This window comes from Drosophila elegans, unplaced genomic scaffold (genome assembly GCF_018152505.1).
Source record: "Drosophila elegans isolate 14027-0461.03 unplaced genomic scaffold, ASM1815250v1 contig_149, whole genome shotgun sequence".
Taxonomy (NCBI): Eukaryota; Metazoa; Arthropoda; class Insecta; order Diptera; family Drosophilidae; genus Drosophila; species Drosophila elegans.
In genome coordinates, this window is record NW_024545513.1 from 12,895,063 (window position 1) to 12,913,398 (window position 18,336).

At 37.3% G+C, this 18,336-nt stretch overlaps 2 protein-coding genes across 2 annotated transcripts; one reads left to right on the forward strand and one right to left on the reverse strand.

Moving 5' to 3' along the window:
• The first annotated feature begins 220 nt into the window (after positions 1 to 220).
• On the forward strand, positions 221 to 1,803 carry LOC108137165 (probable 60S ribosomal protein L37-A). Its single transcript, XM_017258737.2, has 4 exons — positions 221 to 235; positions 953 to 1,072; positions 1,284 to 1,419; positions 1,499 to 1,803. The coding sequence occupies exons 2-4, from the start codon at positions 1,070 to 1,072 to the stop codon at positions 1,642 to 1,644; spliced, it is 285 nt and encodes a 94-aa protein (XP_017114226.1). The 5' UTR covers positions 221 to 235; positions 953 to 1,069; the 3' UTR covers positions 1,645 to 1,803.
• A 1,570-nt stretch (positions 1,804 to 3,373) lies between these two features.
• Positions 3,374 to 17,381, reverse strand: LOC108137060 (nose resistant to fluoxetine protein 6). The gene is made up of 9 exons (XM_041709318.1): positions 16,716 to 17,381; positions 10,541 to 10,687; positions 8,392 to 8,651; positions 6,228 to 6,516; positions 5,446 to 5,791; positions 5,022 to 5,384; positions 4,361 to 4,677; positions 4,137 to 4,285; positions 3,374 to 4,069 (listed from the first exon to the last, which is right to left on the reverse strand). The coding sequence occupies exons 1-9, from the start codon at positions 17,095 to 17,097 to the stop codon at positions 3,836 to 3,838; spliced, it is 2,487 nt and encodes an 828-aa protein (XP_041565252.1). The 5' UTR covers positions 17,098 to 17,381; the 3' UTR covers positions 3,374 to 3,835.
• Between the last annotated feature and the right edge of the window lie 955 nt (positions 17,382 to 18,336).

The following is an 18,336-nucleotide window of genomic DNA, read 5'->3' on the forward strand; positions in this document are numbered from 1 at the left end:
AATTGGCGGGCAACTATGTGGCGCCATCTGTTGGCGGAATCAGCAATACCATTACATTTTAATCTGCTGTTAAAGTAAAACCAATGTGCTGTTAAGCGCACTATCGAAATATCAAATGTAATCGATAGTTAAGGCAAGCTGTGCTGTTAAGCGAAAGTATTCTGTTATATAACAATATTAACTTTATAAAATTTGTAAAATTCAATTTTTATATTTTTTGGCGAATTTATATTTTGTCAGTATTTTGACCGTAACAATTCAAATAATGTATTGCCATAACTCGTTAAACTTCTTATAAAATTTCTTATCGACTGTAATTCCAGCAGTAATCAGCAGCCATATTAGTTTACCCAATTTTCATAAAAATTTGATAACCTTATAAAAAATTAAAAAAAAATGAATTTATAAGAATTTTTCAAAATCAGTCAGAAACTAAAGGAGATTGAATACTGATTGTAAGCTGTACAAAACAGTCACTTCTTTAATTGACTTATTTTGAGCCAGCCTAAAAATTGAAAAGTGCCCAATATTTTGATATTACAAGATCAGCCGGAAAGTAATGGGGACAGATTTCTTAAGATGTTGGCTATACAGAACGGTCCATTCTTTAATTGTTGGTCCCTTTTGGACAAGAAACGACGAATAAACGCTTTAAAAATCCTGAATATATTTAACAACATATTTAATTTTATTTTAAAATTTTGGTTACAAGCTTCACTATTTATGTTATTTTGGATTTAATGCCCTCTTCAATTTTGAAATAGTTTTGTGTTTTTTTGACATTACATAAAAGTGCGCTGTCTGGCAGTGACGGCAGGAATACAAAATAAAGTTTAAAGATTTTAAGAGAGAACTTAATTACTAACTAATATATTTATTAATTTTGTAATGAATTTCCCGGACTGGTTAAAAACTCAACTAAACTTATTCTTCAACCGTCCGAAATCGATAGTTGGTATGGCGACGGTCACACTGCTCTCCAAAATGCAGCCCTGCGCGTCGGCCATATTGTGACAGCAGCTGTCAATTGCGCTCTTCCTCTTTCTTTTTCGACCGTTCGCCACTCAAGATGGTGCGTAGCAAATTCTCGTAAAACCGAATTAAAATCGCCTAATTACTGAGACATCCCACTGAATTTACGCGAAATAAAAATACGTTTATTGAGTGGGCCAGTTGAAGATTAAAATTTGCTAAGAATTTGTGACCTAAAATTCGTTGGCGAACTTAATTCGGTTGTTTGCTGTGTTTGGGCGGAATATTAATCAACTGTGTTTACATTACAGACGAAGGGTACCTCCAGCTTTGGTAAACGCCACAACAAGACGCACACCTTGTGCCGTCGCTGTGGCCGCTCCTCCTACCACATCCAGAAGTCGACCTGCGCCCAGTGCGGCTACCCAGCCGCCAAGTTGCGTTCCTGTGAGTGTTTATCTTCTGGGAATACTACCCAACCAATGTATCCAATAGTAGAGTACTAATCCAAGTAATATCTATGCAGACAACTGGTCGGTGAAGGCCAAGAGGAGGAAGACCACCGGTACCGGCCGCATGCAGCACCTGAAGGTCGTGCGCCGCCGTTTCCGCAACGGATTCCGCGAGGGCACCCAGGCCAAGCCCAAGAAGGCCGCTCAGACCAGCAAGTAGGCGTATATCCTATCCCACCCCGGATAACTACATGTACTCCACTTGGGCCAGAACGTCAGCCTCCGGCTCTGCGGGGAAGAAAAACAACAGCAACACCATCTAAATCCACAGTTAAACCGGCCCCAAAAACGGCTAATAAATCGCTCGAGCGCTAATAAATGAACGTTTTTTTTTATTAAGTGAAAATATCCCATGGTGACTATTTTTTTAAAGTTTTGTGCAACAAAAGTGAGATGTATTTTTTTTAATGTGATTGAAAATGGCGAAAAGCATGCGGGGAAACCGCCAAAATGCATATAACCCCCTTTTTTAGAAGACAATTCCGCGTGGTTTTCATACAGAATAGCGTCTCTCTAGAATCCCATATTTTGAGGGTTTCAAATATAAATCCCTTAATTTATATTGCCCGCTGTATAAGCACAAAGTATCACCGATCAATATTCAGAACCTCGAGCTGCACTAACCAACAAAAGAGCAGCATGTAAATTTGTTTTATATTAAACATGAGACAAAAACAATCGAGTAAAGCTACCATATATTTTATTTATTAAAATATATCTTTAATTATAAGTTTTGGTGCTACCAAAAGCTTATTAATGTGTTTCAAACGAAAGAAATATTTAAAATCACTCAAAAATCATTTTACTTTGCTTAACAATTGTATGACTTAGTTTTGGAAATAATTTCGTTAATGGAGTGCTGGTTCTGATACTTAAAGTGTGATACATTGTGGTTAATGGTAAAGCAATATATACGGAGCAACTAATATTCAGTTCAATTATTACCTTGGAATTGCAGAAGAGTTTCAATAATGTGTTCAGATAATTTACCACCAGGCCATGTGCCTTTATTGCATTTTTACAAGTGTAATTAAAAGGTGCCGTTTATTATAAAATAAATCAAAACTAAATATGATATATATTATATAGCAGTATTAGTGTTAAAATAATATTGACAGTAATTCTTGAAAACAAAATAGTTTGAAATTAAATCGGAATCGGTGCCTTAAGAAGTACCTGCAATTAGCAAGAAATAGAGCAGCTTTTCTAGATATTCATGTTCAAAAATACCCATTACGGGTACCGTATTTTAAAATGCCATTGAGAATTACAAATATATTAGTTGCATCCTCAATTTTAGTTTTTTCTCCATACAGTAATCAATTAAATTATTGTTTTAGCAACTTGTTTAGAAACCCTCAAAAATATAGAAATCAGATAAAGTAACATATTAACAATTCAGAATTAATTTTATCAGAGCTTGTTAGTTTTATAAACTATTCTCTTATTTTCAACAAATAGCTTTTACTAGCAGATTTATCAATTAACTTTACAAAAGATGTTAGTGAATTTTGTATATTATTCGTTTTGTTTCGAAAGGAAGTTTTTTATGTAATTATTGTTAATATTTTTAAACTATTTGTAATTTAATCCAAGAAGCTTTGCGAGCATAACAAACATCTGAAACAATCAAATATCAATATGTTGGTAGCTATACAATGTTTTGATTGAAAACTAAAAGTCACATGTGGGGTGTTGGGTTTCACAGTTTTACAGCCTAGATGTGTCGGTATTTTCCAGTACTTCGCAAACCTTTACCAACTTTTAGTTAGCTTCTAAAACTGTGCCGACTTTTGCACACAAGTTATCAAAGGTTCTTCGACTGTATGTTCTGAATTTGAATATTGCATACTTTCGGGAATCAATAACGAAAACAAAAGACTTCAAAGTTTTTGTAACATAGATATATTTCGTATTATTAAATTACGATTAAAAAAAAACTGACATTCGACCTCGCTTAAGGTAACGTAAGTATTCTAAGAAACTTGGGCTCCGAGAGTCTCAGCTGGTACCCCTTAGAATAGTAGCTCCTTAATGGGGGGAGGGAACTCCAGTGACTTCCTCTGGAAACCCGGTTTAGCAAGCAAGATAATATCGTACATCAAGCAGTGATTGATTGGTTTATGACTACGAATCGGTTCTCATTTGTCGCTCCATTTGACTAACATTACAATTTACAATGTATAAAGCGTTCCACTAAAACTAAGGGCGGTGTTGATCGGGACGGATTTGGGATATTGGGATTTGGGGGTTGTGGGAATTTCGCTGGGGTTACTAAACATATTGCCACTAAATGCTAAGACATTTTTACAAGTTATATAGCTAAGAAAGACGACTGTTTGTTGTCCAGACTAATCGGAGTGTGGATGCTGTGGTTGGAGGAGGGCAGTGCTGCTGGGCTTTGAGTCTGGTGTCGTCGCCGCATCCTGCTTATCCCTACTCGGATCTGCACTATCTTTGTTCGCCACCTTTGCAGAAGATGGTCTTTTGATGAGCAACTTCTTCAGATTCTGGAAGGGCGCATCGAAGAGCACCGTCAGGGCCACGGAGGCCAGGAAGATCGATATGAATTCGTTGGTATCGAGCTGTGGAGGTCAGTAAAACAAAATTATTTCAGAATGGACTCTAGGAATTGACTGCCCAAGCACTCACAATAATCGAAACAAAGTTGTAGTAGTGATGTACGTGACGCCTTCGGCCGACATTAAAGAAGAACACGGGGAACTGCGTCAGGTAAATGGCATACGATAGCTTCGTGGACACCTGGAATCCCCGCCAGGCAAACAGCTTCGTCAGTTTATCTGCTCGAAAAATAGATGTATTAGATTATAGTAATGCGGAATCGAAGCCAAAGCATCCCCTTTGCGAAAACCCACTTGTGTATCCATTGTGCGAGACAAAGACGATCCAGGAGAAGAACAGGCACCAGGCGATCGGCGCAAAGGCGGCATAAATAGCCGCATGTGTGGAATTGTACACGTAGTTGATGTCGCCCATGGGCGCGGGTCCCAAAAGCGAGGCCAAAACACAGGCGGTGGCCACCAGCCATCCGAGTCGCAGCTGCAGGCCACTCAGCTTGGCGTTCTGGTATTTGCGCAGCACATAGCCCAGCAGGATGCCCATGATGTACACCGTGGAGCGGTGGGGCGGGAACGAGTACATGTAGTCGGCGGTGCGGAACAGACGCTGGATACTAAGGATTACACGAAACATTAGTGGGGACTAGTCTGGTCAGTACTCAAAGAAGAGTAGACCCAAAAAACGCCCAAAAGCCTAAATATGGCTTCAGATCCATTAACATTAGCTAAAGAATTCGCGTGTAAGAGATATCCAAGCTGTGCTAAAGAATTCGCGTTTAAAAACATTCAATGATATATGTACACTATGGGTAAACAATATCCCATCAATTAATTCTCTTCTTTTTTGCAAACTGATGCGATATAAGTAAATTGGGAACAACTTTGCTCCATTTTTTAGCTTACGAATTCGCGTTAACCCACAAAGACTAGAGATAACCACGTAAACCCCAAAACTTACTTGGTGCCAAAGTAGATGTAGTTGGACAACTGGTTGACAATCGTTGTGTAGTACCTCGCCGCAGTTCCTACGGTGCAGAGGAGCAGCAGGGTGAAGAGACCCCTTTTGGGCCACCGCCAAAGTCCCAGGATGAGGAGCGGAGCCACCGCAAAGAGCTCCGTATCGATGCCCAAATGGTGCGTGTGCGTCAAGCACATCTCGCTGAAACCGAAATAGTTGTGGATGAAGAGCAGATTGCGCCACCAGTTCTTCTTGCAGATGTCCGCATGATGGCCCACCACCAGGTTCCACTGGGGTCCACTGCCCCACAGGGGCAACACATAAGTGCAGAACAGGATCAGGGCGGCCAGGGGCGGAACAATCCTACAGAGGGTAAGCAAATCTTTTAATATTCGTAATGAAAATCTAGTATTTCTTTTCTTACCTCATCAGCCGACTTATGTACTCGTTCTTCAGCCTGATGGGCTGCTGCTTCATTAGACGACCGAACAAGGAGTACGCCGTGAGCATGCCACTGAAAAGCAGGAAGGGATCCGTGTACAGGGATGCAGCTCGTCCAATCACCGTCCACGGCTGACCCAGACTTTCCGACATGGCCGTGCGGTTGTTGTACGGATTGAAGAACATGGCCATGGACTTGTGCGAAAAGATCAACATGATGGCATTTAGAAAACGGATGCCATGGACCGCCTCAATGTCACCCGGAGCACTGCTCGTGCTGAACAGCCAGCGCAGGTTCTTGTCCAACGAAAATGCCGTGAGCCAGGCATCTGAAAATTCAATTTTAAATTACATCATTTTCTTCGACCCACGAACTATGATTTGAGCTCTTAAACTCATATCATATTTGGAACGAAACACTACGGGAATTTTGTTGATTTTCAAATAATTTACAAAGGAACTTTTAACAAACCTACTCAAAGATCACTACAAATTTCATTGACCCTAAGACATTTTTGGGCAACAGATTTAAAAAATGTATTAGCCTTACATAAGCAACTCTTTTAACAATTTTTAAAGCTTTCACTGACTTTATGAGTTTTTTAATCGGTTTTCAAAACAACCGTACAAATGTAAAAGTATTTAAAAGTATCTAATAGACCTGTGAGTATCAAATTTTCAATGTTTTATTTTATTTATTTCCCGTAGCATTCCAATAAATAATGGTTTAATTTATAGCTAATATCTTTGGTGTAATAGACTCACTCTGCTTGGGCTGCGACTTGGTGGATCGATCGTAGATGCTGGACAGGATGGCCACGGCGAGGACGAGGACGAAGAAGCGGACTGCCCAGGTGGTGTTGCGGTCCCAGGGTCGCAGATCCCGCACCTGGCACATCTGGGGCTCCACGCGCACATTGAAAGTGATGCCGGTGGAGGCGGTCTGGTTGGCCAGGAACTCGGCCACACTGAACTCCACATCGCGGGCGGAGCAGCCGGAGGGCACGCAGAGACCCCAGTTGATCAACGAGTACCGGGGCACTCGATGGCCGGGCTGGAATTGAACAAAAAAAAAAAAATAATAACAATGAGGCTAGCGATAAGCGGCTAATGACGCAGGAGAGCTGTCCCATCCTCCAGGTTAATTGAATACTGAATCAGAGGGGTCTGTGACCGAGCCCCCCATCATCCCACCACCATCCCACCATCATCACACCATCCCATCATCCCACCAGCCCAGCTGAACAATAAACAATGACTAGTTGAGCGGGATTTGAGGCAATTCAATTAAGCCAGGTCGCGTTTGTTCCGGTTATTCACTCGCCTGCCATTTTTTCAATTTACAATTAGCTCTGTTTTAAGCTAAATTAACTTTTAACTTGCTCAAAAGTAGGGATTTTCCTTAGTTTGATTATTAACACTTATAAAGTATATTTGAATTCAAATTTCTCAACCATTTTGTTTAACCACTTAACAGAAAAAGGAAGCTAGCTTTGCAATCCAAAACTTGGACAATCTTGCAGCTTTAGATACAAATTAAAAATAATATAACTATACTATGACTCCCAAATATATACTCAATATATCACTACGTTGCAAACTTCTCACTGAAACTATAATACCCTTTGCAAGGGTATAAAAATACTGATGCAACATTTTTTTTAAATATGTAAATATTGAAACAGAAAAACAGTCATAAAATCGAATGACTTCTAAGCAATTGTGTATGAAAAAGTGTCTTAATAAAATGCGTAATACCTTAATACATACATTAAATCGTTGGATATTAAATAACAGCAGAAAATGTAAGTATAGAGATTAAATTTCAAAGTATAAGCTTTATATTATTAGTACCATTATTGTATTATTGATTATACATAATTCCTCTTTTCAGATAAATTTTTTAATGTTTATAAATTTACAAGTATCATTAAATTTTCTAGAATATATAATTAGTTATTATAAATTCTCCTGATGACATTTTATTTATTTATTTTAGTTTTGTTACCAAACCACATTATTACCAATTTATTTTTATACAGACTTCACTTTTAATGTCATTTTATTAATTTAGTTATATTTTTTTATCAATCAAATAGAGTATTTTAAAAAAGTTGCTAACATCATCTAAAAAATTGAATTAAATTGAAAGCGAAATAAGAACAGGTCAGAATTGTTGCTTAAATGCTTTCAGATAAAATATATTCACATAACTCACATTATTGGCGACATAAGTGAATAAATCACAACAAACAATTCATATTAAAATGTTTCTTTTTCTCCATGTGGAGATATATGTATGTATATATCCGATTTCTGGGTTCACTGGCCGAGCTTCGCTTAGAGCTTCGATTTCTGCGCTGTGATTTGTGATTTGCATTTTACGGCCATCTATCGCGTTTGATTATTGTGCTTTGCTTTTCGATGCTTTGGCATTTTTCGTCTTTGGTCAAGTTCAATGTCGAAGTCGAACGTTTTAGCGGCCCAATGTTAATCAATCTAATTGGCCAGTTAATAACTTTCACAAACATACACAAAAATAATGTATTTAAACAAAAACTTAAATAAATATATTATCGGAAAGTCCCAAGAAACCCAATTGACTTTAAAAATAAATAAAAACGTAGGATACTGTAATGTTTCAAAATTATGAAATGATGATCCTGTTATTAATTTTTAAATGAGTAAACTAAACTAGAAAATAACCACTTCTAGAAGTCCCATCCAATTCAATTGACTAAAAATTCAAAAATTTAAGATACTGTACATTTAAGTATTCCAATACTAATGCTTTCATTATTTTTTGTTTTTTGAGGTGAATAAAATTCGGTAAAGCCCAGTGATTCAGTATATTGTTTTGTTCTGCTATCACAGACACGTGTGCTCCATTAAAGGAACCTCAAGCTGGACTTCAAATCCGGATACTCACGTCATTGAACTCGCTTTTGAAAGGCCCATGTGATTGGATCAGCTTGAAGAAGCTCTGCAATCGCTTCGAATTATGGGGCAGAACTGGCTGAGCATAGGCCAAGCAATACTGGCCACGGATAATGGAGTCCTCTCCCTGATCCTTGTCCGCATCCTGATCCTTCATCCGCTGCTGAATTCCCAGGCATTGATCAAAATCGCCGGGTTGATTGATGTTGCCATTCAAAATGCCCGAGTTTATTTTGCCACTGGCATCGTGCACTATTTTGGAAATATTAACAAGAAATTACTCTATTATAAATATATAAATGAATAAATTAAAATAATATTTTTTATGTTAATTTAACCTACTTTTTAAGTTGTTTGTTTAAATCCTATTCCCTTTTTTATTCAACTTTTTTTGTTCACAAATGCAAATTAAATTTCTCCCCTATTCAACGGAGTTCTATTTTACTTTGTTTAAAATAAACCAGACCCGTTTCTAAACTTTAATGGTAAATAAAGAACAACATCTTGCCGTTTTCACCAAAATAGTGTCAATAAACTTTAGATAAATTAACATCTTTATATGACTTTCTTGAAAGCTTGGATTTATGCTCAAGCTAAAAGAAAACAGCTAAAGTTTGAAATTTCCAATTAATTTCCATATCTATGGAATAGTATTCATGCATACTTAATTTTTTGCTTAAGTATTTAAGATTGATTTAATCCTAATGACTATTAAAGCTGTTAAAGCTATTAAAACTTAAATATATATTTTATATATATATATTTTATATATATTTATAAACTAGAAGGTGACTTATATTCTTCTTGCTTACAAATATTTCTAATAGGTTTTCCAGCTTACAAAAATTAAAACTTTTTGTCTAGAGATGTAGAGCTCATATAGATATTCAATATTAATTTAGACTATCATAAAACATGTAATCTATTGACCTCAGCCTTAAGGTAGTCTTCTAATTCATACAATTGGAGATTCCTCGAATAGCTGAAAATGTGATCCATTCATGTTTCGCTTTCGGGTCTCTATTTTTAAAGGTGTGTGTGGTATGGGGCGGAGGGAGGTGGTAGGTGGGCGGCGGTGACCTTGACTGTGATCGCAACTCGTAGTGTTTCTCGTTCCGATTCTAAGCCTCAGTCGACGTCTACGTTGCGGTCTTTTGTGTCAAGTTCGCGTTCGCTGTTGCAATTGCAATCGTTATTTTCGCTATTTTCGCTGATGCTTGCAATTTTGCTGCTCTTGGCTGGAAATTCGCTAGATGCAACTGGCATTGCCACATGCTCGGCTGTGCGAGTGTGTGAGTGTGAGTGTGAATGTGGGTAAAGTTCGACGGTTGGCCTTCACTTTAGATCACACACAGCTGCAGCCACAGTGCCGGGCAAAATTATGAGTCAAATATTTCCTACACTATTTAAAAAATTGTTTTTTATTAGAGTAACTCATGGGTTTTCAAAAGGAAATTAGTAATACAAAATTTCCAGAGTGCAAAAAAATTATTTGTAGTTTAAACTATTTAAGCTCATTATTTAAATATATCTATCTAGTATTAAAATTTTTATTTTATTTGCTGTTTTGTTTTTTGTTTATACAGGTATTCATTGAAAAACCAGATATATTTAATTTATAAATAAAGTGGTTTTATAGTTGCAAGTCAATACAAGTTATAAGTTCATATATGGTTAGACAAAAATGTTTTAATTGAAGAATTTAAACACTATATGTCTATAATGTAAGTCACAAATTGTTTGAAAAACACATTACATTTAATATTCTTGCTTGCCTATGCTACTATTATTTTGCCCATAATTGTATCATTTGATGCATTTGACTTTGGGGTCTTTCGATTCATGTCGACTCGTCTGGCGGTCACGTCGAAGTTGCCAGTTGGCAATGACTCGAATTCAATCTGAACGTCCCCCGACTGGTTCTACGGTTCCACGGCTCTGCAGTTCTATGGATCCAGCATCAGGCAGCCATTCATCCACCCATCAAGTTGTCCAACTATCCACTTGCAGAACAGACCAGAACCCCAGCTGACTTCGGCTGAATCTGGCCAATTTGTTGGCTGTCATGGGGCGACCTTGCAGTTGGCCCCACCTCCACCTCTCGATTCAAGTTTGTTTACTCAGATATTTTGTGTACTCACTCTTCAGTGCCCACAGATCGAAGTTGTCCAAGGCGTTCAGAAACTGATGCATCTGGCGACGACACAACGACGAGGCATCCGGATTTCTGGCGGAATCGAATGGTTGCGTAATCGCCAAAAAACGCCTGCCAATGTTGTACAAATAAACTGGAACACAAGAATTGTATATAAAATTATTAATAATTATCATCTTTTTGTACTTATATTTATTGTTTACGTATTTTAAATAAATGTATTACAAATTATATAAACAAACATTTACAACTGGATTGAAATGTGCGAAACGCTATCATTTTACAGTTGAGTAAATTAAATGTTTTCGTTTGATTGTTTATTATTTGGATACATATTTTCAATAAATGTACTACAATTTAATAATAACTGTTGCACAAAACTCAATTATTTAGTTTCAAATGACCCAAAATTGTTTCAACCCAAAACGATTTCATTAAATACAAAAACTTTCCGCTAAATGAATTTTCCGATAGCATTTAAAGTGAGCAGTTAAGTAAATTATAGTGTATTGCAATTACTATTTTGCTGCCCCATCATTTAACACAAAGCTGCCCACATAGAAACCATATTTGTAATTTATTTAAATTCATATTCAATTGGAATATATCAAATAAGATCCAGTTGTAGAGCTATACATTTTAATAGGCATACGAAAATAAAAGAAGTTCGATTTCACATAAATAACAAATAATAACGCTGGTTGTTAAACCAATCTGTGATTCACTGTAACCCAAATAAGCAAACGTAGCTGCAAGTCGGCCAAGCCATAAAATTATTATTCATATTTACAAGCAAACTCTAACCCGTGATCATCAAATATTAATACTTTTCTAACGGCTCGAAAAAGCACTTGGGGTCTAAGTGGATACTTTTGAACTATAATTTAAACAATCATCATAGCCAGAAATACAATGTATCTGAAACGGAAAATTGATCTATATATGATAAAAATGATTGGTTATTGACAGTCATTGTTTTTAAATGTGTAATTTTGTCTAGTTTTTCGACATTTTTTGATCTGCACTTTACTAAATTATCATATAGAAAATGAGTAAAGGATATGTATAATTTAGTTTGAAAACGCAAAGGATGTTAAAGATCATTACGCTGTTGTTTATTAATTTTGTTATGTAATCTTAAAAAAAAAATGCATGAATAGTATTTTTTCCTGGAGGCTTAAAAAAAATGAAGCATGATTAAAAGCTATTTTGAACAGTTTTTTATTATGCCATTTAATAAATGCATATGGGATATGTGTAATTAAGCTATAAAGGAATCTTGCAATTATTGAACATTAAATTAATGTTTGTTAATTTGGAAATTGTCAGCTAAAAATGATTAAATCGGAAAAATCGACTTTTTTTTGGGAATAATTTAAAGCGATTAATTTGTACTGTTTTTTGTTGACTGTTTTGAGCTTAGGTTCAATTTAATATTTATATGTACATGTTTTATATGAATATAAATGTACAAATGGCATTAAGTATATGACTAATCAGTGATCATGTTCCCTTTATCGGTTGCAGGCCATTCCCGCCTTTTAAGGCAGTCCATATGCACATGTGGACTCCAAATTGGACAAGGTCAGACTTCTGGGCACGTGGCTGTCAAAAAAAAAAAACAGGAAGTCGCCTGAGCAGCCATTCATTCAGATCTTGGTTGGATAATGAGGCGCCGCCGACATCTGCCCAAAAACTGGCCAATGGATGAATGGATTGGATGGACTGGCTGGACTGGCTGGGTTGGAAACAACCCCTGAGTGTTGGAGAAGTTCGAAAGCAAAGTTCTAAGCCGACATTTATTAGCATGCCAAAGCTGTGCCCCAATCCGATTAACATTGTCATTGTCATGGTGGGGCTGTCGCCAAGCTGGCCACTTTTTATGCTAGGCAGCTCTCATTTGAAATGCCGATCGCGTGGCTTCTAAAGCCATCGAACATCGATCCATCAGTTGCCGCCTGCGTCCGTCTTTTCGGGGCGTAGAAGAGGGTCGAAAAGGGGGCCTAAAAGGGGTCGAAGAGGGGATCTAAGGGTGCTTTAGGTTTGCATTGATAAAAAAGTTATTTTTCGCTCTGATTTTCACCCAAAGCTGTTCTTAGTTCTTTTAAATATGGTAATATTAAATATTTTTCTATAATTGATCTGACTATTTTCGAAAATTAGAATCATTTGATAACAGAAATAATTATTTGTAAAACCGTTTTAAACATAAATATAAGGCATATAAACCAAATATGAAGCATTTGTAATCCAATAATTTCAACATTAATGCAAATGTCTTGCATTGCATTTAATAATTTGATTTTATATTCAATTTTGGATTTAAAAGACAGCTATTTGTTTTGACTTTTCCATTTTGTTGAAGGGTGGTCTGGTATTGGGGGTGCCTAAGGTCCCTAAAGTGGGTTCCAAAGAGCTCATCTCCGACTGCTCGGCTAACTGGGCAGTCCCCAAAGTGCTTAAATGCGTCAGACTGCGACGAGATCTGACTGCCAAATGCCAGCTGTCGTCATATTCTATATATATACGATATACGGTCAAAACTAAATTTGGAAAACTTGCCAGCTCTCTAGGTGGAGACGAGGAAGAATGGAAATGGGGAATTCTACACCCGATCCGATCAATTGTCAGTCCCGGCACATGAAGATGTGCCAACAATGGCAGCCGTGCGAAACATTTACAACCGGCTTGGTTCCCTTCGCTCATTAGCATCGCAAATTATGAAGATTCTGAGACATTGATATGACAAAACAGATCTTGAGGATAGTTCGTAAATGTCGTGAGCTGTGGTAACTCCCTTGAGCTGAATTTCAATGTTCCAGGAAACATGGGGTTGAATATATGGTTTTTCATTTCAGGCAAAAAAACATACTCCTTGTAAAAATATCGTAAAAAGTTCATTCATTCAACATTATCGTAAAAACCACAGGATTCCAATAGTTACAAACGAAACCTTTTAACAAATTATTATGCAATACATTTAAAATTGTGTAAAAAGCTTAACTTAGAGCATCTTAAATTTGGGGAATCGACTATAAAGTTTATAAAGTTTTTATGAACCTCCAGATTCCTCTTTGATCGTAAATACTAGACCATAAAAACCAAGACGATCTCCTCTTTTGACAATGAAATGAAAAGTATTCAGCAGTGGCTCAGCGATGTGCTAAATATAAGCCAGAGAATGTTGTGCTAGTGAGACCATGTAAAACAAGAATCGCACTTTGGACCGTAAAGTCAACGCAAGTGGCAACTGGCTGCCAGTTGGCGGCTTAATTAACCGTCTATCTCAGCTGAGTGTGCGTTTCGTATTCGTCTCTGACCCACTTGGCCAAGCAGCTAGCTGAAAAGTGAAAAACTAAGAAACACTAAGCACTGATCACTGAATCGGCTAAAAGCCAACAAGACAAGAGCCAAATAACTGGCAGCTGGACTCGCGATTTTGGTTGGCCAATTCCTGGCCAACGATTTCAGGATTTCCCAAGAGCGTTCTAGTTAGTGGATCTGGTTTTGTATTTTTGCCAGCCAGAATCGCATCGATTGTAATGGCCAGTTGTGGCGGTGAATGGGCTGTTTAATGACTTGGGACTTAGCGGCTTTGATTTATACCCACTCCGCATTTGTTTACGATCATCGATCTCGATGATAGTGCACAATGGGCCGGGCTTGTTTGCCAAAATGATTTCATGTTGCCAATTAGCGGTTGGGCTTCGCGCTAAAACCCCATCCATTTATTTGCACCTCCGCTGGAAACAGTCGAAACAAATCGATCAGCACTTGTCACTCTGCCACTTTGTTCTCGTTAACATTTTGTCAGCTACTGCAACGCGATCACGATCGACTTCGTTCCCGGATGAACGCTGTTGCCTGTATTTGTCCAGTTTACACAGAGAAAAAAGGATTAAGACAGCTTTGATAAACTTATATAACAAAAAAAAAATAACAAAAAACCATTATTAAAAAAAATATTTACATGCAATAAAAATTTTACAAATAAAAGAAAAACATAAATCTTGGTTAAAGCACAAGAAAATGTAAATATTTTTAAGCACCTAAAAAAAATTTTAACAAAAAGAAAAACCAACCAATTTTAGATCAACGTTCATTCAAAAAGATGTATAAATTCTAATAGTATCTTGTTTAAAAGAGACAACGTTAAAAGCGATACGATCCTTTTTGAATTTTCAATCGACCTTAAGAAATCTAAAATAATTAACAAGCTTGTTATCTATACTAAATTTGTAATATTTTGAAACCGAAAAAGTGTCTGTTTTACCCCTAAGTTCTCCAAAATGAATAACACAATTTTAAAACCCAACTTTAAGGTTTTAAATATTTTACAGTAATTGGCTTGATTCCAAACTTTGTGTTTGGTGCACCACAACTAAACTCAACTTAAGTCAATATTTACAAAGTCAATTGGCAGTTTAGCTTTGGTCTGCCACCGAGATAAAAAACAGCTTGTTGAGCTGGTGGCCAATTTGCCACCGTTTCGAAGTTCTTGTTATCTCAACGGTTTAGATACATATATCTTAACCTTTCGGTGGACTCATCACTGCCGTCATTTCCATCACCATAACTATTAGGTAAATCTTTTGCGAGTTTTGCATTTTTTGTGAGCAACATGTTTTGCGTTTTATGACAGCCTTTAACGGTACTTGGGGCCTGGTCAAGTGGTCGCGCACTTATGGATGGATGATGATGATGGGTTCGAGATAATATGTGGTATATGGTATGCACATCGCGGGCGCGACAAAATACAAAATACAACAGCAACAAATCGGCGACAAGCACTTGGGGAAGATCAATTACAAACAAACGAGCCACAAAGTGGGCAAAAAACCGAAACCGAAACCAAAAACCACTTAAGTTGGCTTAGCGACTGGGCTGGGCCCATTTTGGATTTGTTTTAATGCGACTACGACTACGAATGGGGAGGTAAAACATCTTCATTGGACATAACACTCAGAATTGGCGCTTCTAAAACGATATTTGTTACGCACTGGCGGCTGTGGAGTGCTCTTGCGGAAGTGTGTTAGCATTCAGTTGGGTAATAGTGGTGGTAAATAATGATAAATGGAGAAAAGTTAAGGTTACGATATTCGTTACGATATTCGCTACGATATTCGGTTAAAATACTTACTGCAATGAACAACTGATTGAGATATATGATTTTTGGTGCAATAATTAAAAACAATTTACGATATTCTATACGATATAAAATACGATATTCGACAGAAAAATGTATAAACACGTTTAATAATAATTGTAATAAAGATATTTAAATAATGTCAAATTGCGCTTACAATAAACGCCTGGGTCGATAAACAAGTAACACAACGATTATCAAATAATAACAACGTTTACATTACGCATTTCGCCATGACTTTAAATATCTTCTTTGTTAAGATATATCAACTACATATTTGAAAATATAAAACAGCCTAAGCGACTGATGTATAATAAGATGCTGCTTAGCAATTAAAATAATTACATCTGTAATTTAAGGCGATAACAGTTGAAACAATTATACGGGTAAAACCTCCAAAATTTGTGTATTTCGCTTACGTGAGTCTCGACCTTATCACATTATGCAGAGCAAAATGCAATTAAATACAAAGAAAAGAGAAACAAATTGTTTCGTTTACGTGAGACTTCGCACATTGCCTTGACCACAGCGCTCCAAGGAACCAGCGAATATATCGGGGCAATGGGGAATAATGTGTCTGGAAATCCCCCTAATCATCGCAAAAGGTCCTAACTTTTAGTGCAAATATTTACACCGGAAAAGAAAATAAAGAGCCATGCAAGGCCAAACCTTTTAACAAGAATAAGTGAGTAACAAAACGAGAGACATCGATTAGATAAGTGAAGATTTTCGGGATTGGCTCACCATATAGCCGGAAGTGGTTAAAAAGTTCGTCATCGGGGGATTCAATTTACCGATTAACCGATTAACCGACTTACCAATCAAGAGACCTGGCCAAAAGGCATAAAAAAAAAAAAACTATTATATTATTTGACGCACGCGCCTCTTATGCAATCGAAAACCCCATTTACAATTGCAGAAATCACTTGTCAAGAGTTTTGTCACTTGCCCAAGGCCTTCAAGTGGGCGGCGTGAGAAAGTAATCGGGGTAATGGATCGGTGGCACTTGACTTACCCCTTTCATCCTCCTCCACCTCCTGAGCCTCGTCATCGTCCATTGTGGTGGTGGAGAGGTGTTCCATTTGATGGAGTGTGTAATTTCCAGGCGGAGCGGCATGCAGCTGACTGAGATTGGCCGTCTGGTATTCGAGGATCGTGGTGGTCGCATCATCGGCAAAAAGCTTCAGACTATAATTGACCTTATCCTCGAAAATTGAGGCTATTTTGCTCTCCAGCTTGTCGGCGGACACATCTCCGGATTCGGAGGCGGAACTTGCTCCGGCCAGGAGATTGTCGCCCAAGTTGCAGTTGTCCTTGAGATTGCAGGTGGGCTGGACCACCACCCCATTACAGGATAAAAGTGCTGCCAAAATCAGGGCTAAAATTGCCAGCGACATCCTTGCTACCAGGATCCTTTCTTGAGATTGCCTTTCAAATTACTTTTCTCTCAGTACTTAATAGCAATTGTCTGGCACATAATCACCAACAACCAACACACACTCAACAAAGAACAAGGGGAACCAGAAAAAAATATGAATATATCTGTGCAATATATATATATATATATATATATATTTATATTTATATTTATATTTATATTTAAATATTTAAATGTATCGAAAGATGTGTAACTCCGGCGAAGATCGAAGATCGTTCGTTAGCGAATTAAATTAGGCGACCGCCAAGACGAAACATTCAACGTCAACTGATTGTCCAAATGCCGCCGAGCATACGAAGACCGCTCAGGTTCGGCGGTTCGGTGGTGCGGTGGTTCGGTGGTGCGGCGGCTGGGTGGTTCGACGGCTCAGCGCGTGTATGTGAGTATCTGTGAGCCGCCGATCGTATATCTGTGTTAGCCACAGACCGAATTTCAAAACCAAATGCAAGCCGAATTTCTAAGCGAATGCGTCTGAGACTGCGGCACTAGTGATTCCGATTCCGATTCAGATTCAGATTCCAATTCCCAATTCCGATTTCCATTCCCGCTCCGCATCGCATGACCCACTGTTCACCTGTTAATCCGGCCAAGATTCCCAGACTCTTCTTCCCACATTCGACACTATCTTTTGAGCTATCAACTGCCAATTGTTACTGCCGTGGAAGCCATACATACGTTTCAAATTGCAGCTATCAAAAAATGTTATTGTTTCATCAATAGCAATGATTTTTATGTATTACAAGCATGAAAAAGAAGCATAGCCATTTACGGTATTCGATTAGAAATAATCACAAAAACTTTAGACATTTAAAAAATTTGTATGAAATTATAAAATTTCAATAACATATTATGACAATCAATATTTATTTATATTTATGAAAACATGTATATGAGCTAACCTTTAAAGAAATTTAAAATCAAAAACAGAACAGAAAATACATTTTATTACACTTTTATTTCAACTTGAAATGAGATTGCAATAAAAATCAAAATCCGCCAATTAATGCAACATTTCAAATTGGGACTTTGTTCCCATTCCTGTGTCATAAAAATATACTAATAAATTTGACCAAACTCGATTTTATTATTTCAAAATAAGAATTTGTTTTTGCGTTACACATTGAAAGAAAGACGATTTTGCAAACTGGCATGACACGACAGATATAATAAGTGAGATGTAGAAAGAATCACAGAATCC